At 44.8% G+C, this 21,591-nt stretch overlaps 2 protein-coding genes across 2 annotated transcripts; both read left to right on the top strand.

The window, feature by feature from the left end:
• Window positions 1–1,832: 1,832 nt before the first annotated feature.
• uts2r3 (urotensin-2 receptor 3) lies at window positions 1,833–2,999 on the top strand. Its single transcript, XM_061218133.1, has one exon. It carries the CDS (start codon window positions 1,833–1,835, stop codon window positions 2,982–2,984), a length of 1,152 nt encoding a protein of 383 aa, XP_061074117.1. The 3' UTR covers window positions 2,985–2,999.
• A 13,332-nt stretch (window positions 3,000–16,331) lies between these two features.
• Window positions 16,332–20,323, top strand: LOC133108560 (proline-rich protein 36-like). The gene is made up of 6 exons (XM_061218142.1): window positions 16,332–16,456; window positions 17,425–17,606; window positions 18,077–18,191; window positions 18,287–18,337; window positions 18,439–18,864; window positions 19,121–20,323. Exons 2-6 carry the CDS (start codon window positions 17,430–17,432, stop codon window positions 20,263–20,265), a joined length of 1,914 nt encoding a protein of 637 aa, XP_061074126.1. The 5' UTR covers window positions 16,332–16,456; window positions 17,425–17,429; the 3' UTR covers window positions 20,266–20,323.
• The last annotated feature ends 1,268 nt before the right edge of the window (window positions 20,324–21,591 follow it).

Here is a 21,591-nt window from a genome sequence, read left to right as displayed (position 1 = left end):
AATTTAAAATGTTTCAAGGTTGTCATTTTATTTTATTAGAGTAATTATATTGAGTTCTATATCGGTGTTGTTAAAGCTCGTTTCCCCGGCGCAGTTTAGAGGCCGCGAGGTCGTATGTTAAATTATCCTGCTTTACTTAATGAACTGTGATGGTGACTGGTCTGTTGCGCGTGCATTTCCCGTCGAAATAGTAATGAGTCACCATAAATTTAACGGCAAGAAATCTGGAGAGCTCGCGTCACCCATCAGTAAAAACGTTTCTGTCAGTTGCTAACCATTAGATGTAACCGTGTGTTAAAATTGTTTAACCAACTGCACGTCCATCTAAATTGGCATGACCTCATCATTTTTTTTGTTGTATTTTTGTAATTACTAGTGGTGGCCCTGTGACACTTCAATAATTTCGACAATAACCAATCTGAATCATCGTCATAATTACAACACGCCTAACCTGATTTGAAATGCCCATGTGTCCAGCGGACTGTTATTTAGGGAGATCCATAAAAACCCAAGCTCCGAGGCTCAGCAGGGGTGAGGTTTGCTACCCCAGCAGTTCGACAGTAGCTCTTAACCCCAGTGCTGGGGGGGGGTCACCTCATGTCATCTGCTTTTCTCTCCAGTACACCTCCCCCTCCACCTTTGGCTCCTTTGATGTTGACCCATACAAATTTTGTATGATTACGATTAAGATTACAGAATAAAATAATTTAAACACAGACTCCCCACGAGAGATTATTTTTCAATGGAATTAAATAAGTAACTGTGCGTGGAGGAATGAATGGTGATGACGGGAAGATCAGATGATAATTAAAATAGGCACAGTCCTGACGTACAGTTCATCACCTCAATAATAAGTGAGCCACTGTCTTGTTCAGTGCTTTGCTTCGCCTCTCTAGAGTTGCAAACCCCAGGAATTTCTCAAGCTGGTGTGGAATATGTTCTGTTACGTTAAATATGTGGTGACAGCATGATGCCTGGCTCTTCGTACTCTGCCAGGGTCTGAGCACAGACACAGAGCCACATAAATCAGAAACCAAACCCAAACGCTCCCCCACCTTCAGCCCAAGGCCCCACTCGGAAATGTTTGTCCTTACGTCCCTACCGCAGAGAGTGCTGCTGCCAGGCAACCGTTATGCCCATTCCCGATGTACCCGCACCCTTGGGCTGACCCTGGAGTGGGTTCAGACCCATGTCACTCTAGCAGCCAAGCTGCAGCACTACCTGCGTTCCCCACCACAAACAGGGACATAAAGACAAGTATCTGAGGTCTTCCGGGGTGAAGTGTGTCATCTGTTTGGTTACAACAGAAATGCCTCACTTCATCAACTCCATATTTTGCATCTAGCGGTTGGAGTCCTGCTGGAGATTTCTTTCTTTCTTAGGTAATTCTATCTATTCAGCTTTTAATTGCTTGACATTGACCTGCATGTTGTTGTTTTTTATGAACTGAAGCCACTGGTGATGTAAAACTGAAAAAAAGTAATTAATGCTTATGACTGTAAACAGTGATTTGGATATATTTCACAAATTAATGTATTTCTCTGTCACCCCCCCCCCCCCCCCTCCATCTCCCCCTGCATCGCTATCTCTCTCCCACATTCAGTCAGCTCCTCACACTTGTCTTTCATTCCTCTGTTTTAATAAGCCAAAACTAATTACAAACCCTGCCTATTTTTTATGACTGTATATCACTATTTGTGCTTACAGTTTTTTTTTTCAAAACTCTCAGTACCACTGTCGATTAGCAACATTCCCCTTCCATCCATTGCCGCCGATTTGTAGCAAAGCAACCAAAGAACCCACCTTTACCATCCCCTTCCCAGCAGAACTAAATGGATCCTTCCATTTCCATCTCACACTCCCCCACCCCTTTCTCCCCTCACACCTTTCCTCTCCTCCCCAATCACTCACTCCCATCCTCCTCACCCTCCCTACCCCCTTCCCCCAGCCTGGCCTCCACCATCCTGTTCTGCTCTGTGCTTTCCCTCATGTCCCTCCTGGGTATTGCGGGTAACGTCTACACCTTGGGCCTCTTACTGGGCCGACGCAAAGGCAGGAGACGCAGCCGAGGCAGGTGCTGCTTTGGGTGGCTGTGCCTTTCGCCCTCTTCCCCTTGCTCGCCTTCCTCCTCTCTCTCCCCTTCTTCCTCCTCCTCCTCTTCCTCATCGCTGTACCTCCAGGTCTTGAGCCTAGCGCTGGCCGACCTCCTCTACCTCTCCACCGTCCCCTTCATCGTGTACGACAGCCTGGCCGCGGACTGGGCCTTCGGGGAGCTGGGCTGCCGGCTCCTGCTCAGCCTGGATCTGCTCACCATGCACGCCAGCATCTTCACCCTCACCGCCATGAGCCTGGACCGCTACAGGGCCGTGGCTGACCCCCTGGCAGCCTCCTCCTCCCCCTCACCGGGCCTGCTCCGGGTGGCTCTGGCCTGGGGGCTGGCGCTGGCTCTCAGCCTCCCCATGATGATCACCCTTCACCTGGAGGACGGGGGCAACCAGGAGGGCCAGCTGTGTGTGCCAGCCTGGGATGAGCAGAGCTCCAAAGTCTACATGAGCGTCCTCTTCTGCACCAGCATCCTCGGCCCAGGACTGGCCATCGGGGCCTTGTACACCGCCCTGGGCCGCCTGTATTGGGTCTCCCAAACCCAGCCTCCATGGGCAAGCACAAGCAGCACCTATCCCGCCCGGGCCCCCCGCCCTAAAGTCTTGCTCTTGATCCTGGGAATAGTTCTGGCCTTCTGGGCCTGTTTCCTCCCCTTCTGGATCTGGCAGCTGCTACCCCTGTACCGGCCGGAGGTGCTGAGGTCCGTCCCCACCAGCACCCAGGTCACCGTCAACAGGGTGCTCACGGGCCTCACGTACGGGAACTCCTGCGTCAATCCCTTCTTCTACACCCTTCTCACCGGCAAGCGCAAGAGCGGCCGCTCCAGGCAGACTCTGACATCAGGGGCCCAGCTGTCCCACAAGGGGAGGCCGATTCACTAGTGCCCCGGAGCGAGGAGCGACTTCCAACCCGGGGCTCTAGTGGTGCCATCGTGTTCCAGCCACTCAGTTGTTCTAGACTGTTTCTCACAGTCCCAAGGCTGTTTCTCACTGTAGGAACCCGAGGATGCAATCTGGACTACTGCAACTGCTTTGCAGGAGGAATAGACTCTGCATATAGACATTTAAAATATATATTTCTTAACCTATGTTCCTCTCTTCTCCTTTCTCTGAACTCTGAGCTTGGATGAATGCAAAGACAATCTGAAAACAGCCAATCAGAGCCATCGTTATTGCCGTCCTTCATCTATCCTCTGCATCTTGGGTCAGATTTACAGTCATTTCTATGAACTACCACTTATTTACATGGGTAAATATAGTAAATAGCCTATATATACTACATTTGCTACATTTACTGACAAGTGATACAGTAAATAAGACAATAAAAATAACCGGAAGACAGTCATGCTAATGGTGGAGCAGACCTCATTTGCTGTGCCAGAACCAGACTGGAAAACCCTTACAAACAGATCTATATATCTCTAAATGCCTATGCACCAGAGGACTAGTCTGTCATTACTACATTCAAAATGTAAAATGTTGGAATTGGAGCCAGAATTTGTGATTTTTACATCCCTGTTTAGGATAATATCCGTAAGCTCTGGTTTAAGGGAGGTGTAATGTATTGTGTATTTTCAGTTGTAAATGGAATATCATCTATAATTCAGGCCAGCTAAGGCAAAATGTTTCAAGAAGATTTCGGTTAGATTCCCAGTTGGTTGTGAGATAATGCTGTGATGAGAATGTTCCTCCAACAGTCTTAAAGTATTTAAATGTTACAAAGAAGTTTTGCCAAAGTCACGGAAAAAGGTTCCTTGCATGTTGCCTATAACCTTATACTGGCAACATCCCCAGATGGTTATGTTATTTGAAAAATCATTGATAACATAACATTAACATGAATGGCCATCATTCATAATTCCTGTTTTTAGCTTGATTAACAAAATGAGGGAATCACAAACCCTGAATTCTGAATGCTATTCCTGTAATGTTCCCGGTTGCTTCACTGTTGATCACTTTCAAGATACGTCCAGGAAACTTATCCTGACTCTCCTAATGTTTCGGGAATGTTCCGAGAACCAAAAATGGTTTGAAACCAAACAATTTCTGCATACTTTTATAGCACTTTCACACAGTAAGCTATTGATGAAGAGCATTTTTCTTCAAAAAGATTATCTGCATGTGTTTTCTTTTTCTTTTCTTTTTTGATAAACCATGCAATGTACTGCATGGCGATTACATGGTTATGTTTGTAAAGTTTGATGAATATAATATATAATCATGAATAAAAATAATTCTTTATATACTTTAAATTATGTCGCGGGTTATCTGTTCAAAAGCTGTTTCAGTGTTTCAAACCTACCAAAAAAATCGAAATCACATTTTAGGTGATATTTTGGCAGTTTATAACAACAGCAGACAAGTAAATATTGACAGATGACAGGTCAAAACCGCTCGGTGGTTTCCCAGGAAAGCATTTAGGTTTGCGCAACAGACGCTCCGTTTGTGTGCCTGTGTCAGTGAGTCGGAGACTTTGTGTGCCTCTCCTCGGCTGTTTGTGTGTGCATGTTGGATTGTCTGTGTCTGCGCATCGGAGGGCCGCAGTCTGTCTCTGTGTGAATGGCTTTACTGTACTCTATTAGTGAACCTGCTGTTCTTTGACGCAGATGAACAAATATTTTTGTTTGACAGAGAGAAGTGAGGTGGGGGCAGAGGGGGAATGGCTAAGGCCCTGTGGACCGAAATATGGGTTAGAAACCTAATACAGAATGAGAAGGATAATAATTCTACTGGTAAATACAGTCTGATATAGAAAATAAGAAGAAAAGTGCTTATGGATCCATAATCTTTGAGCATTTAAAATTTCACAAGTGAATTGGTTTGTTGTCAAGGTATCTATTTAAATGTGAACAGTTTATGAATATAATGGTGTCAACAGCACATCTATGTGTATCAGGATATTTTGTACAGTTAGCAAGGCTTCATGGCAAAATGCATCACTATGAGCTGTCAGGAGTTTAAAGTGAGATTTGGCTCTGGGGCTTGCGCATGTTCAAACCCCTTTTCAGTTGCATAAGTGCTACATGATAGAAAACACGTTCGCTTTCATATGAGTTATGACAAATAGCCATAGAAATGTTTTCTCATTCACAAGCTGTCTGAATCGTCTGAGTGAGTCATCCGCTTAAAAAGGGGGCAGGGTGCTCGCTACAGGGCGAAAAGGCTAGCGTCTGTCTGAACTCAATCCTCATCTGCTCTGTTGTTTTGAGCTCGGTTGCATCTACTGTCACATTCCTATGACTGTTCCTATGAGTGTTCTGTAAAATTAATATAGACTATACATAATTCAACTTAACCAAACAGGGGAAAATAATGTTTTAAGAATGTTGCCAATATTTTTTTTCCTGAACATAAAGTTATTTTATTCCAATGATAATACACGTAGTGTTGGGCAGAAATTTTTTTAAAGACTGCAGAGTCCTTGACCCTTAGAAAAATTGCAGGAAAATATTCTTTTGAGCATCATTTTGTATTACCTGAATGTCTCATAAATATTCCACACATCAATTTCCTGGAAGCCTGAGTGTCTTTCCATATACCCCCCCCCTCCCCCGCCCAACATTGTGCCTGCCCCCACCCTCAAACCCTCTTCTCCACCAGTGTTTGTGTGTGAAGCAGGTGCCCCTCCCCTGGGCAGCCAGTTCAGGAAAGGCCCCCGCTGGGCAGACGAGACTAGGCCGCTGGTCGGGCCAAGCACATGCTGAGAGAACATAAGAGACTCTCTTTCTTTCAGACACGCACAAAAACTATCCCTCTGCTGCTCCTGCGTTTCTTTCTCAGTTTCGGTTGTTCCATCTGGTTCCCCGCTTCACCCCCTGCTCATTCAGTCTTCCAGTGCCTCTCGTGCTGCTTGGCTCCATGGCAGATCACCACCAATGCAATGAATATCGTGGCCACAAAAATGCATTCCATCTAAGCCACTCATGAGGTTTTACACATGATATTACTCATAAAATATGTACCCTTTTATTTGATTGGTGATATATAAATCTCATTCATCCTGGATCACCTTCATTATTTGGCTGATTAATGAAGCATGTCTTCTACCCAATGTTGCTGAAGGGGCTGCAGGTTTATAGACTTGTGGTCTTTTATTTACCTATAAACCTTTGTGTTGAGACAGACAGACAGACAGACAGTGTCTTTGTCAACCCCATACCACCCCCACCGCAAACTACCTTGCCGCCACGTCTCCTGTTTTCACACTTTGGCGTCAGCCGCTGAGATCAGGCAAGCCTCTGGCTTGCGTGCGTTGAAGGCCGGAGGTTACATAAACCTACATAGACAGCACAGTTCACACACTGGCTCTTACTTGGAAAACTGTAAATATGCCGTGTCAGTATGTCTCCCTCCCTCCCTCTCACCCTACCTCCCTCAATGTCTCTATCCCTTTCTCTTTCTCACCCCTGGCGCAGTTAACATAAACCATTATTGCACATTTAATCAAGCAGGCAATTAAAATGTAATGACCCAAACACATTCAGCCAGTCACTAAACTGACCTCTGTTCTCACTCCATCACTCGAGTGCATCCCGCCAATGATATTCATTTATAAAAGATGATACTTAACATGGTTGTAAAATGCAAGAATACTACCAAGTGGTGTTCATTCATGGCAGCTCAATAGCCCTTTTTTCGCATTGTTTGTTCATTGGATGTAATTCTTGACAATTTAACAACACATTTGCATCTATTGTTTCACCTGTGCTCGTAGTGGAGAGACTAATATAGGCTTGAAAGTGCTGCTTCTCCAAATCATATAGCATACCACTGGTTACACAGGCAGGAAAGAAGATGCACGCTTTGTGGGTGATTGAGGGAATGAGAAGGGAAAATCATCACCGGTTGTAGTCATCATTCCCTGAGGTATGGACCTTGACTAACAGCATGGCAATTAAAGGAGGTAATAAAGATGATGATCGGTGTTCAGAGTGGCCGTGTTTTTTCTTCTATGCAAATCCAGTAACCACAGTGAATAGAAGTTATAAAAATCAATCTATAATCAACTGCTGATCTTTGATATTTTCATGTCGAGTGGTGTATTCTACAGCGCAAATAAACATTACAGTAGATAAAAAGAATAACCCAGCAGAAATGTAGTTAAATGTCTCCTTCACATATTAAATGTTGTTTTGTGCCCAGATGGATTGGAGCTGCACACACACATAACCATACAGTAGTTCTAGGATATCTAGCTAATAATTTGGATAATATACAGTATGTACACATAATTAATCTCAGGGTGATCTTAATCTAAATAATTGGGGCAACACTGGTTCAGGAGCAGTCGTCTGGGTGCTGGTTTGATCCCGCCCTTGCATGGTAACCAATCGCCGATGGTGTGTGTGTGAATCGGTGAATAAGAAGGACCAATCATACAGTGCTTTGAATGAAGGTGCTATATAAATGCAGACCATTTACCATTCAGTTGAAAGAGCACAGAAAGTGTTCTGTATGGTTTGTTTTTAATAAATTTGACTTTAGAAGACATGTTGCCTGTGTTCCTGATTTCTCCCATTGACTGAAACTGCTGGGGTGTTTTTGTCAACCATTATCATCACACTTTCACCTGTATATAATGGCAGACAAAAAGCAGTATGCTCGAAATACAAATATTCACGCCTCCCAGTACTTAGCACTGTTATTTGACTTGTGCTATACAAGTGGCCTGTCCTTAGATCAATGTAGGTACATTGGACTGTAGGATACACTGTTTCTGAATGGTCACCACACTTTAAACTATCAAGTCCTTTTGAGTCAGAATTGCAGCCAAGGTAAAATGAAACTATGGATATTTGGAGACTGAAAACATGGAATCATCTTAAAAAATAACCAAAATGCTTCAAGTGGTCATATCTAATTTTTTATTTGACAAATGTAAATAATTTTAGATGGAATTATAACATTTCAATAATAAAAATAGGTTAATTAAGTTGAATCAAATTATTCTTTTGAGATATAGAGCTCCACGCAGTTTCAAATTACGCATTTTTTCATATTTTTTAAATAGTATTTTTGTATAAAAATGCACATATGTATTTAGTGCTCTATAAACAACATATTTATGACACTAACACAGTTTTATAATAAAATAAAATATAATAATAATAATAATAATAATAATAATAATAATAATAATAATAATACATTATAATTCTCAGCTCGCACCACTTGAAGGATTTGAAAGAAAACTGAATGAGGTTGATCGAACGTTTCATTGTTTTTCAGGGTGTAACGCAACACTGCAGAACACCTCCCGTCAACATTCAGCAGCATATCAAAGAGGTGTGGGAATTAAAATAAAGTACAAGATATTACACTAAACTTAATAGGGAGCATTGCTATGCATGGCATCACGACCAGGCAATTATTACCCACATAAGCAGTAAGGCGTCAGTAATTAATATGCATTTCTTAAAACAGCAAGTACATACCTTATATCTAACAGGGTAGGGTGTTCGATGAAATAAACAAATTTGATAAAGGGGACATCAGCTTAATGTTATTCAGACAAGAAAACAAAAATATTTGCCACAAAATTTTCGTTCAGAAGCCTTTTATCAGCAATTTATCAGCCTGCGTAAAACCTCTTGAGCATACGTTTATAAACGTAATAAAAAGTTTTAAATATCGCCTAAAAACAATAGTGAAATATCTAACTAGTAATAAATATATTTATTTAGACCATTCTCATAACGCCGGTCTTCACTGAAGACACTTGAGATCTGTGAATAAGAAATAATATAGATCGTTATTAAAACGAATTAACTTGATTTGAATAAAACCCATTCCAATGAATTGTGACGTTGCCTCTTTCCTGTGTTGCATGATAGAACCGTTTGTTGGCTATATGCGATTATAAATGAGAAACCTTTAGCTGCAGTAAGTGTAGGCGAACGGCAAACGTCTACTGACAGCGGCACAACCAGGGACGATATTTTGGTAACTATTGCACTGCTTACCTGATTTGCTTCGGCGAAAAAAGTTAGCTACGGCAGCAAAATACACGAAACACAATGTGACATACAGTAGGCTACCTGTCCGTAACTGAGCGAAAAAGATGGATGGGCTATTGGGAAAAGATTCATAGATACGATGCTAGTGCCGTTGCCTTTTATCCCCGCAGAGCGCAGCACGCCGTCCTTGGAGAGAGTGGCTGCTCAACCCCCTCTAGCAGGATGCGCCCAAGGGCTCCTCTGACCAGGCGCAGGCCACACATGTACCATCCGCTCCACAATCCCTGGGAGCACAGCCACTCCACAGGCAACCACCCCAGGTAAAACTGAGGCAGAGAGGGAGACGCTAACGGTCTTTGAGGTTTTCGTGCTTTAATTTAGATGCAAGTAGGAAGGGTATTTATAGCCTACTTCTTATATTCATATGCATTGAAAACCAGATAGTATTAAGGTTTAGTGATCTAATCAGCTGTGCTGTGGAGTCCTGGGTATGATGATAATGATAGTGATCAGGGTACCTGCTGGAGGGGAGTGCTGGAGTGCCCTTACTTTTTAAAGCCTGTATTTAACCAGGGTAAGTTTGTGCCAAAAAGGGACACTTCTATCCTTCATGTTTGCCCTAATGTCACACCAGAGGGGCACTTAAGCTCTGGGTGAAAAATGACCTTAGGGAAAAAAAAAATATATCATTGGGGCACCCTAATAGCACAAGTTTTTCAGTTTTCAGGGGGGGGGGGGCCCTAAGGTAATTCACATCAGAGGGGCATCAGAGCTGCTCAAGTGCCCTCTGATGTGACATTAGGGCAAAAAAAGTCACAAGGTACTTAGGGCGAAAACTAAATGTGTGCTTTCTGCTATAAGTGCATCCTAGTAGCACATGAAACCACTACCTTTTTCTGAAGGGGCATCCAAATAGGACATGTACATGCATGCTCTATACGGTGCTCTCAAAGTGGCCCACTAGTGCCTCAATGACAAAGAAAACTGTTTCCCCCTAAATTTCTTGTGATCTTAGGGCAAAAATAAAACAAGGAAATGTCCTTTTAGGGTTCCCCTTTGGATGATAAAAATATTTTAGTTTAATATAATCTCTAAATCTGACATAGCATGTGGTGACATATTCTTATTGCAACGTTGGCGTGTGATTCCAAACACAAAATAAACCATTACACCTTTTACTTAATTTCTTTGATGGCTCAAGTGTAGCAATTTAGAAGCTAATACAGCTACATGGGATTTAGATAATTTACAAAACCACAAAATTCTTCACAGATCTAGCCTCTTAATTTTCTTCTCAAAGTGCACCAGATTGAGACATAGGCCAATAAATTGTTGTTACAAAAAAAAAAAAAAAACAGGTTTGGAACATCATTAGGAAGAAACAGAGCACTGGTGTATGTTTGTGATCTTTGCCTTATTTGGGATGACGCACTGTCCAATGAGTTTGGAGGCATTTGTGTGAACTTGAGCACATAAGATGCTTCAGAATTTTAACATTATAAATGAAGGCAAGTGAGCCAGCACCTGTGGCAGCCATACATGCCCAAACTATAACACCCCCACGACAATGTTTTACAGATGAGGGGGCGGGGGTGCTTTGGTTCTTCAGCAGTTCCTTTTAGCCTCCATACTTTGCCATCACTCGGATACCCTCGTCTCTGTCCACAAGATCTTTTTCCAGAACTCTGCAGGCTCTTTTTGCTACTACTTATTAATCTGTAACCTGGCCATCCTGTTTTTGCAGCCAACAAGTGGTTTGCATCTTGTAGTGTAGCCTCTGTAGATCTGTTTGTGAAGTCTTCTGCAGAGAGTAGTCACTAACACATCCATGCCTGCCTCCTGAAGAGTGATCTGTCAGATTGGTGTTTGGGGTTTTTCCTTCATTATGACCAGAACTATTCGGTCATCAGCTGGTCTTCCTTGGCCTACCAGTCCCATTGCAATTGCTGAGCTGACCAGTGCTCTCTTTCTTCTTAATGATGTTCCAAACAGTTGATTTTAGAAGCCTATCATTTGGCCCGTCATTTTTTTCCACATTTCCCGGCCTCATATTTGCTTCCTTGATCGTCATTGCCGCGACTATTGTCCTCATGTCCTCACCAGGGCTCCAGAGTGTGTGTGTGTGTGTATATGTGTGTGACTGTGTGTGACATAATGCATGCCCACTACCCCCCTCAAGCGCCCCTACACCAAACCAAGGTCGGCTCCACATTGGTTCACCCCTGTGCCTTAGAGTCTTTACACACCACTGATTATGATGGCAATGGTCTATCCCTTGCCACCCTCTCTAGGGTATTTGTGAGGCACCAGTGGAACCGTCTTCTCCAACATCAGCACCATGGCTCTGCTAGTGGGGGACAGCATGGGAACCGTCACCACACCCTCGTGCCCCGTCCCCTCCTGCTCTCCCAGATTCCGCCACCTCCACGCTCCTTATCAGACTTCCATGCCCAGGTCATTCAAAACAATAGCCTTACATAATTTTAAAGGCATTTAAATAATATTAGCTTGGACTGAAACATTCCAAAGACTACTATAATCAATAACATCAAAGTAAACATGCACAAGGAACAGCATGGTACAGCTTGCATTAACAATATTATTATGGTACAGTACAGCATGTACTTTCCCTCTAAATCTCTGTCTCTCACTCACTGCAGAGATGCTCAACCCAGCACATGGCAGTACCTTATACTGCCCCTTCCCAACTACCCAGTAATTACCCCATTCTGCTGCAGCAGTCCAATGACCTCACCCACCAGCCAGGCAACATCCATCACCCTCCGGCCAGTCTCAGCCAGCACCTGGACCACCCACCCAACTTCCCAGACAGCAGCTCACAGCAGTCCGCACACCATCCAAACTGGCTAGCCTGCTTCCCCCACCAGCAAACAGGTCTCCCCCAGTGGTTGACCCACCACCTTCACCAGCATTCCCATGAGTATTCCCAGCAGAGGCCTGGCCAGCATACCGATCAGCAAACCCACCAGCATGACCGACGGCATTCCCATGAGCGTTTCCGTCAGCGTTCCCATGAGCGAACCCACCAGCATGACCGACGGCATTCCCATCAGCATTCCCATGAGCAAACCCACCAGCATGACCGACGGCATTCCCATGAGCGTTCCCATCAGCGTTCCCCTGAGCAAACCCACCAGCATGACCGACGGCATTCCCATGAGCGTTCCCATGAGCGTTCCCCTGAGCAAACCCACCAGCATGACCGACGGCATTCCCATGAGCGTTCCCATCAGCGTTCCCCTGAGCAAACCCACCAGCATGACCGACGGCATTCCCATGAGCGTTCCCATCAGCGTTCCCATGAGCAAACCCACCAGCATGACCGACGGCATTCCCACCAGCGTTCCCATCAGCGTTCCCATGAGCAAACCCACCAGCATGACCGACGGCATTCCCACGAGCGTTCCCATCAGCGTTCCCATGGGCAAACCCACCAGCGTACACATGAACATTCCCATCTGCCGGTCCAACCAGCCCATGTTACTGATGAGGTAGGTGGCTGTTTTATCACAACTAGCCTTCAACAGAGGCAGTCTGTCTTCAGATCAATCAGTAGCCATATCAACATTTGTATTGATTTATGTGACTTCAGAATTTTGATAACCAATTTTGTGTGACTTGCTGCAAAGAAACAAACATTGTGACACATGAAAATGACAGTTAACTTTATAGAAAAGGTTTGGGAAAATACCTGGTTTAAATGGACATTATAGGAAAAATGTGTGTTAAAGGGTCTGCCTTATATTAATATTATAACAATCTCCTTTCTGCCCTGTGAGATAGTCTGACCACAATCACATACAAGGACAGATCCCAGGGTACCTCCAAACTACATCAACCCATTCCTCTAATACCCACTCCATGCGGTAAGTATGTTGATTTGTTACACTACCTATATGGTCAGATCTGTAGTAATAACATTTAAATGTGTTTACTACTGTTTAAGTTTCAATAGTCCAATTTGATGTATCTTATGAATATTATAGAGGGGACATAGCCAAGAACAATGCACATAACATAGCCTCTTCATGAAAATTTACAGTATGTGACATCATGTGACATCACTTGTCTTGTTGCCAGCCATAACCTATTAAATTATAAGAACATACTGTTGGACATTTTCATTGTATGGAGGAATTGAAACGCTTACTTGGAACAATCTGTGGTAATGACCTTCATGCAGATATATTCCTGTGCCTAAGTGGGAAGATGCCAGACAAGCAATCATAAGGATTACTGAGATACACATGATAGGGGATTCTAATGATAGCCAACATTGTTTGATATCCAGGTTGAATAATATCATATCCACAACAACCAGGATGCATGTTAAAGAGCATTTGTGTACATGAGCAACATAAAGACTTCTAGGCACACTGTAGGGTGATTCAAATCTTTCTCAACTGAAAAGGAAGTGCTTATTAAGGTATGAACCCCAAGTGTGTGGGAAGGTGGGTGGCCGGTTGATGACTGATTTTGGTGGTGGTATGTCTCTGTCTCTCTATCAGCCATACGCATCCTGAGCAGTCAGGAGCAGTACAGCCCATCAGTCAAGAGCAAGGCGTGGTCAGCACGGCGCGGGATGGAAACCAGGTCAGGCACCTTCATCCCATTCTTTTCCCCATCTCTGTCGTTACAACCTGCAGATTTGGAAAGACGCCAACACCAATGAACGTCTGAATGCAATTTACATAGATCCATAATAAATCCACTCAGCCCTATTGTGTCATATAGAAATGTCACCTGATTTAATCAAACGTCTCAGTTAACCTGCCATCAGTACCTGTCATGCTTGGTCCTGTATGTCCTTTTCTACGTCCTGTAGGACATGGCAGGCATGGCGGAGCAGCGGAGGGGCCACAGGCCTCGGGGTCTGTGTAGTGCCAGCATCAGCGACCTCCCATCCCACCGCTTCAGATCGGACAGCCAGACGTCTGGGCAAACCCAGTGAGTGTCACCAGCAAAACTTTCCATTCTGCCTTGTTCTTCTGAAATATGTGTGCTTTTTAGCTGTGACTCAGAAGTGTACAGAATAGTGTGTGTGTATGTGTTTAGATGTGGTGATGTTCTGCTCCAGGTGTGTAGTGTGCTTATTTGAGTTTGAAGAAAGTCAGCTGATCAGCAGCCTGCCATGCAGTCATGAGTTCCATGCCAGATGCATTGACAAGTGGCTCAGGGTGAGTGTGTAGCATGCACACACACACACACACACACACACAAACAAAGGCCAAACTCCTGCCAGAAGGAGGTAGGACTTATTTACAAGACTATTTCTCTAATCAGTCCATGCAACAAAATTGAGTTTAATCGGCACTAAGAAATGTGTTGGTACCTTTGTCTGTACCAAGGCTGTCGCCTTCATACTGGGTCTATTACAGTGACTTAATCAACACTAGTTTTAGATTAGCATTGATGAATTGACACTCCTTGTCTTCAATGGGATGGGTGTGTGCTGAACTCAGTCAGATCAATCTACTGCATGTGTCTTGGCAAGGAATATTGCAATTGAAGGAGGGATACATTCCCCATCATGATATATATCAACCATACCTTTGCAGCTACCAGCACTTACATTGTTCTTCTACACCTTCTCCTGGCTATCTTATGTACTGCAGCACATTGAGTATACCTGAAATGCAGCCACTTTATTTTTGACACATTTTATACATTCTCATTGTGCTTGGTGGGTTTATTTCACGCACAATGACTGAATGAAATCACAAGGTCAATGCTCATGCAGGGTCTATAATGTATGTCAGTCAAGAATTTACATTCAGTGTGTATTCACCATATTCCCTTTCCCCCTCACTGTGAACACAATAACTGTAAATATATTGGGGTCATTTATTTTCTCCTAACCACTTACAGGATGTTTTAAGCCTTAATGCTTCCTATTTTCTCCTTTTTTCATTACCAGACCAACAGGACATGCCCCATATGCCGAGCAGACCTATTGCAGGGGAACACTGGGTGACCAGACCATCCATGGAGGTCCCACCTGCTGTAGAGTACACTGGAGAAAGGAAGTGTAGCTATCTATCCTCCCAATGAGAAATTAAACATTGCCAACTGTAATGGTCATGGTGACCATAAGGGCATTTATATCCGGAAAACATTAAAATCAACCTTCGATGAAAACAGGCTGGCTTTGTGCATGATGGGATTTTTGTTGAGTCATTGAAATAGGCTACTTCTTATCGTAAAATAAGTTTGTTATTTATTTATTTTTTAACCCTTGTTATTTCAAACACATGGGAAACACCTTTATGAATACTGGTCGATACTGTTATTCACACACCTCGCAATGACAAACATACCTTTGAAATCAAACCCGACTGAAAACAATGTAAAAGAATACAAAAAACATCCAGACACCAGAAACTATTGTTCTCCTAAGTCTCCTAAGGAAAGGTAACAGGTCTAAATGTGTCAACTCATAAGCGACTTTCCCCCTAGACATAGAAGCATTCTCTAGGATGTATAGCTAATATACCGGTTTTCCTTCAAATATCCAAAATGCAGTGGCTTCCAGAACTATTGACACCTGTGATAAAGATTGATAAAGCAACAACAACAACAACATATTGTATTCTCTGTATTCTGTAGTCAGGGTTGAATTGAGAGAGCAGTCCACAAAGACAGATAGAAGTATCTGAAGGATTTTGAAAGATTGTGAACAGGGCATTGGTTAAAAACACCTCCCCAACCCCCCACACAGACATTAGAAAGATAATTCAGTGGTTATATCAGTGGGTTTTAAGGGAAATGGCACAAAGTACTGAAAACGGGAACCCATAATTTGGAGAAATAAAAATAATACTTGCTAAAAAATCCTTTGTAAATCATTTGAATTGGCATGAAAATAATTAACAATTTTTCTGAGCTCACAATATAACTCCTCTATCTTTATCAAGGGTGCTTATCATTTTTAGGCCACTGTGAATATGTGAAAACGAGAATCCCAATTTTAAAAGTATAATAAGTGATACAATACTTAAATTTAAACATTACGACATGGAATTACGGAAGACTGGGTACAGTTGCAACACTTTTTGCATTTATCTCAATTATTCACAGACTTTCAGAGACTGGACCAACTAAATAGCAGAATATGATTGACAAGCCCAAAAGATATAGGCTATTGGAGGCGTCCTTGCAAAAACCTATTACTGTACTTAGCAAAAAACCATTACCAAGTTACAAAATAGTCTACCAGTGTTGGTTGTGTGAATAAAGTTTGTGGTATTCCCACCCCCCAGGTAGATGGCGATAGAAGACTCAATGCGAATGTGGACACAGATCCTTTCAGTAATTTACTGCTCTTTGTTTGTTGCGACTGCGTGAGGCAGAGGCGGAACTCGGGACACCATTTTGAATGTGAGTAGCAGTTAAACTTCACTTCAGATATTGTCAAAGACAAAGATGCTGTTGGTTGTAACACATTATATCTACAAAACAAATGCATCACCCGTGTGGCTGGCTAGTTGCTTTGCTAACAGTGTTACATGGCAATGGCTAGCTTACATAAAAGGAACATGGCGAAGGGAGTAACGTTAGCTCATTGAACATTGCTTTAGTCTATTGGAAGCTCCGATATGTTAATAGCGAGCTGAGGTCATAGACGAACGTTAGTTGGTTCTAGTTTAGTTATCTGCCCAGCTGTGTCACTCATGTCACGGGAGACGTATGAATGGAATAGACCTTGTTCTTGCTAGATAACTGACGGTTGGTTAATTGTAGAAACTAGCTACTGTTGGCTAGTTACCAGTTAGTAGCCAATGAAACGTTCTTTATCCCAAAAAGACAAATCTTTGACAAAATTGGTTTCCTGGTTTTAGCTAGTTGTCGTGGTTTCTAGCCAATTGCCGTCAGAGTTGGGCGTGACTGGTGCTGAGGATAGTGACTTTTTGCATCACTGTATTATCTATGTAAGTTAACTTCCCACTAGCTAACGCCAACTGATCAGCAGCTTACAAATTGGGTAGCTAGTTGGTACCGTTAGTCGTTGGAATTAGGATAGACTGCTACAACTACATTGAAACTATAATTAAGCAAGTGCATTTTATAAAGGACTGCACGCTAACGTTACCTTGATATGCAACTTGTAAGGCATTTGACATCAGCTAATATGTCTGGATTCCTGTTGGTAACGTCAACTCAAGTTAATTGCTGACAGACTCGCCTGGTGGCAGAAAATTATACTAGTTGTCTAACCGTTACGTAAAAAATGTAATATGCTGTGAAATTTAGTTATGAATTTCAAAGTCTCGGTAGGCTGACGTAATATCTCACACCTCCCATCGTCTAAATGAAAATCTCATAATTACGTGGAATGTGATCAACAGGGCATATGGAGAGCAATTATCCGGTAATAACAAACGTGCTTGACACGGACTGGTGCAACCACCTGTGGGGAGACACAAACCCGGCGTCTGTTCGTGGTAAAGCCGGTGTAACCATGGAATCGCAACATGCGAATCCTCAGCAAGGAGGCTCTGAGGCTGCATACGTCAGCTTTAAAAACGAGGTAAAATCACACGCCGGTACGAAAGGTATTGATCTCGACTTGTTGTTTTATTCAAATGTTCTCATAATTTGTGATATAGACTTGGGTAACTGTCAGTGAGCCTAGATGGTACAAGTGTAATACAAGGTTAAATCCAAAATCATTGACCAAGGAATGACATTGACCTTTTAGAATAAGTGGCCATTTTCATTGCATGCGTGGAATTCCCAATCATAATCATAAACACATTACTGAAATTCTACGGTCGATTTAGGACCTCAGATTAGCATGTGCCTACTCTGAAGTGCATGCAGCCAGCTGCCCTGTTTTTACTCTAGGACAGCAGTTTAGTAGCACAGCCAGTTCGCTGAGGTACAGGCAGACCACAGGCACCTAATTAGCCAGAAGTGTTTCCACTTTCATGGTGAGGTGAGGTCGTTTTTAACAGGATGCATCTAGCAGCTCTGTAAAACGACATTCTTGTGTTGCAGCCAGAACAAAGAGACCTGCTCATGCAAGAAGTTCATATTCCCTCAGAAATGCCAGTTGTGGGCAACTCCAGTGTTTATCCTCTACAACCAGGCAGACTGCAAAACAGCAGTAAAAGTAAGTACAGTACAGCGCAGGACTTTTTTCTCCACAGCAGTTTTTTTTGCATTATCTTAAACTGCCTACTGCAATTTTTAAAATTTGCTTCACAGATGCAGTTAATCAGCGTGATTTGCAGGGATTACATTTTCATGCAAATTCAGGTATGGTGCATTTACATACAGTGCATGCTCGACTTCATATTAAGTGCTTTTCTTGAGTGAAGAACGGAGTTATGAGGCTGTGGCACTAATCTTCACTCCAGACCCCCGCGCCTCCATCCCACCCCCAAAAGCGATTATAATCTCAGATTCCGCACCCCCTCCAGACAGCCGGAGGTCCCGGGCCCGGTTCTCCCGGGAGGAAGAGAGGGCACTTCTGGCAGGGGTGGTGGAGCGCTGGGACGAGCTGTACGGGTACCAGAGCCAGGCGCTGCCCCGCGGGGCCAAGTCGCGCATCTGGAGCGACATTGCCGGCCGGCTCTGCAGCTCCTCCAGGGAGGCCAGGGAAGGGGAGGACGTGCGGAAGAAGTGGCTCTACATCAAGCTGACCCTCAGGAACCGCCTGCGAGCTGCCGGCCAGCTGGGCCCGGGCGCCGGCCCGCCGGACCTCAGCCCCCTGGAGCAGCGCGTGCTGGCGCTCATGGGGCACGACAGCGGGGGCAGCGTGGACGCCCCGGATATCGGCTTCGGTAAGCGCTCCGTTCGCTGTTTTTCAGGCCGGATATCGGCTTCGGTAAGCGCTCCGTTCGCTGTTTTTCAGGCCGGATATCGGCTTCGGTAAGCGCTCCGTTCGCTGTTTTTCAGGCCGGATATCGGCTTCGGTAAGCGCTCCGTCCTGTTTTTCAGGGTCGTTTCATTTCCTTCACTTAAACTTAAATAGCCAGACCCGACCTCCTGTGGCAGTGGTGAGGTTGTCAGTCTGATGCTGTGGTCTGGGTCTCCCAGGTCCGGTTTCAGGAGAGGACTTCCGGCCCCTCGCCCTGCACGGTCCCGAGGACCCGGACACCGTGGGCTCCACCAGCGACGCCGAGATGGACGGCAACCAGGAGGAGCAACAGGAGGAGCCCGCCGCTGCCCCCGTCTCCGTCCCGTCCCCGGTCCCAGTCTCCACCACACCCTCCACCTCAAACGCCCAGCGCAAGAACGCCCGTCTGGAGGACCCGCTGGCCCCTGCCCTGGCAGCCATCAGGGGCCGGCAGGACCGCTCGATATCCCTGTACAAGGAGGCCATCGAGGTGCTGCGCTCCATGGCTGCCGACGTGCGGCGGTACGTGGACCACATGATCGCCGCGACCCCGCCGGAGCCGGCGTCCGTACCTGAGGGCATCCTGCAGGGGGCGCTGGTCTCCAAGCAGCCCACCCCACCCACAGCCGCCTCTGGACAGGCCTCTACACCACCGCGGCAGCAGCCACCCACCAACCTACCCCAGGCCCACTCGCCACCCACTCCCCAAACACCACTGGCCAACCCTGCTCCCTCCCCGGGCCAAGCACGGACACCTGTGGAACACCCACCCGGTCGTCAGCCCCCCTGTGTGACCCCGTGCTGTGCCCATTTTCAGTCCAGCGTTCCCCTTTTACACACTGTCCCACAGCATCCTGCCTGCCCTTTCCCTCCACAGTACCCCACCATGTGCCCTTATCATGTCATGCCTCATTGCCCCACAGTCGTCTACCCAGCGTACTACCCGAGTCCGCTGTCCTCCATGTACCACTGTCCCCAACAGACTCCCCCTGCTACAGCTCCTCACGTTTACCAGTACCCACCTGCGGTTACGATCGTTTCCCCGCCTCCTTTCTGCCCCGCACCCTCTCCTGTAGCACACCGTACCGTCCTCCACCGCTCCCCCCCGCCCTCGTTCTACCCCGCACCTCCCAGGGCCCCAGGAGACCCGGCCCCGTCTACAACGAACTGCACCCCATTCCCGGGCTGTCAATCAGCTCCACACCCGCTGGGTCCCCCACCGCCCCCCTCCAGCCCACATCCACACCACAGCGCCACACAGAGGGGCAGGGGCAGGGTCCGCAAACGCTGGGGCAGGAGAGGAGGCTGTTCCTACCTCACGGGCAGGAGTGCTGCATTCAGCTAAAATGGACAGCAGTGGCAGAGCTGGTGCAAATTTAAGGCTCTGAATAGACATGACTGATCAGCAGACGTAGCATTTTTTACTGTGCAGATTTTTTTTTAAACACACAACATATCGATCGGTGCATTTACATTTTCAGGCTAATAAATGTATGAACGACAATTATCGCTATTATCTCTATTATTTCGTTTGAAACATGCTGCATCGGGTAATACTCTATTAAGTCTTAAACGCGGACTGGGACCTCAGGGACTGTTGAGGTTTTGGCTACTTGCGGCCTGTTTCTGCACTAAAACCGATCTTTATTCCAGCCATCATCAGCTAGGATTTAGGAAGAGAGGAATCCGGACTCAAGGGGACTGCGGCTGTTCATCCTTGCCCTGTTTATTACATTAGTCATAACCTGTCCGATCCACAGGAAGAGCAGCAAATCATTCTAACAACACCATGAAACTACAGTCAGTGCTCATAGCTATATACGGCATGTAGACAATTCCCTCGGAGAACATCACTGGTAAACTTCCAGAGTCTGGGGGCATGGAAGAGTGATTTATTCCAAGACAAGGTAACATTATTTTCAGATTATTCCATGATAGTTCCAGAAAAAATATTTGGATCACGACAGCCGCTGCATTGGTTTGAATAATGTTCATCATTACTTTAGTTTCTGACTACAGTCTTTGGGCAATTCGTTTCATGTCCATAAGAAGCTTTAGTAGTACTCTTAATAAAAAGTTATCCATTAAAGTGTTCAGGACCAACAATACAAACAAAGGAGTGCATCATTTTTGCCCTTAAACCGTGTTTCAACAGGCACATCATTGTACATTGCAGCTGTTATTGGCACAGCTGGTCTAACCCAGCACACTTGGAATGTGAGGGGTGTTAGTTTTTCAGATTGTCCTACTGAATTTCCATTCTTTTGTCACAAACCTCATACAGCTTTAGTTCTACAGCAAGACTGGAAGCCCACAAGCAAAACCTGTACTACGTTTGAGAATTTAAATCTTGCCAAAAAACCCTGTGCCTTAATGGAATTAAAAACCCACAACCATGCTCATGTAAAAAAAGTATTGAGTCATCACTGACCACATTGTCAGCCCAAAACTGGAAATGGCCATCTATAAACTCAATGGTAATTCATGTTAAAATCCAGAGGAAGATACAAGTCTATCCCAGACCCATGTGTTTAAAGTTCCCATACAGGACAGACACTCCTAATCCGTACACATGCTTCGAGACGTGTTATGTTAAACTCAACCATGGGTTAACCATCCTAATCCTAATTTGGAAGAACAGAGGTCCTCTACTTGCATTTTTGGGACTAGT

This window comes from Conger conger, chromosome 1 (genome assembly GCF_963514075.1).
Source record: "Conger conger chromosome 1, fConCon1.1, whole genome shotgun sequence".
NCBI lineage: Eukaryota > Metazoa > Chordata > Actinopteri > Anguilliformes > Congridae > Conger > Conger conger.
The sequence above is the reverse complement of the archived record's forward strand: the minus strand, read 5'-3'. Positions and strand labels throughout refer to the sequence as shown.

Coding starts and splice junctions, on each gene's coding strand:
- LOC133108560 (XM_061218142.1), top strand. CDS start 17,430: ATGGAGAGCAATTATCCGGTAATAACAAACGTGCTTGACACGGACTGG. Junction 18,338..18,438: donor ACATTTTCATGCAAATTCAG/GTATGGTGCATT, acceptor TCTTCACTCCAG/ACCCCCGCGCCTCCATCCCA. Junction 18,865..19,120: donor CGCCCCGGATATCGGCTTCG/GTAAGCGCTCCG, acceptor TGGGTCTCCCAG/GTCCGGTTTCAGGAGAGGAC.
- uts2r3 (XM_061218133.1), top strand. CDS start 1,833: ATGGATCCTTCCATTTCCATCTCACACTCCCCCACCCCTTTCTCCCCT.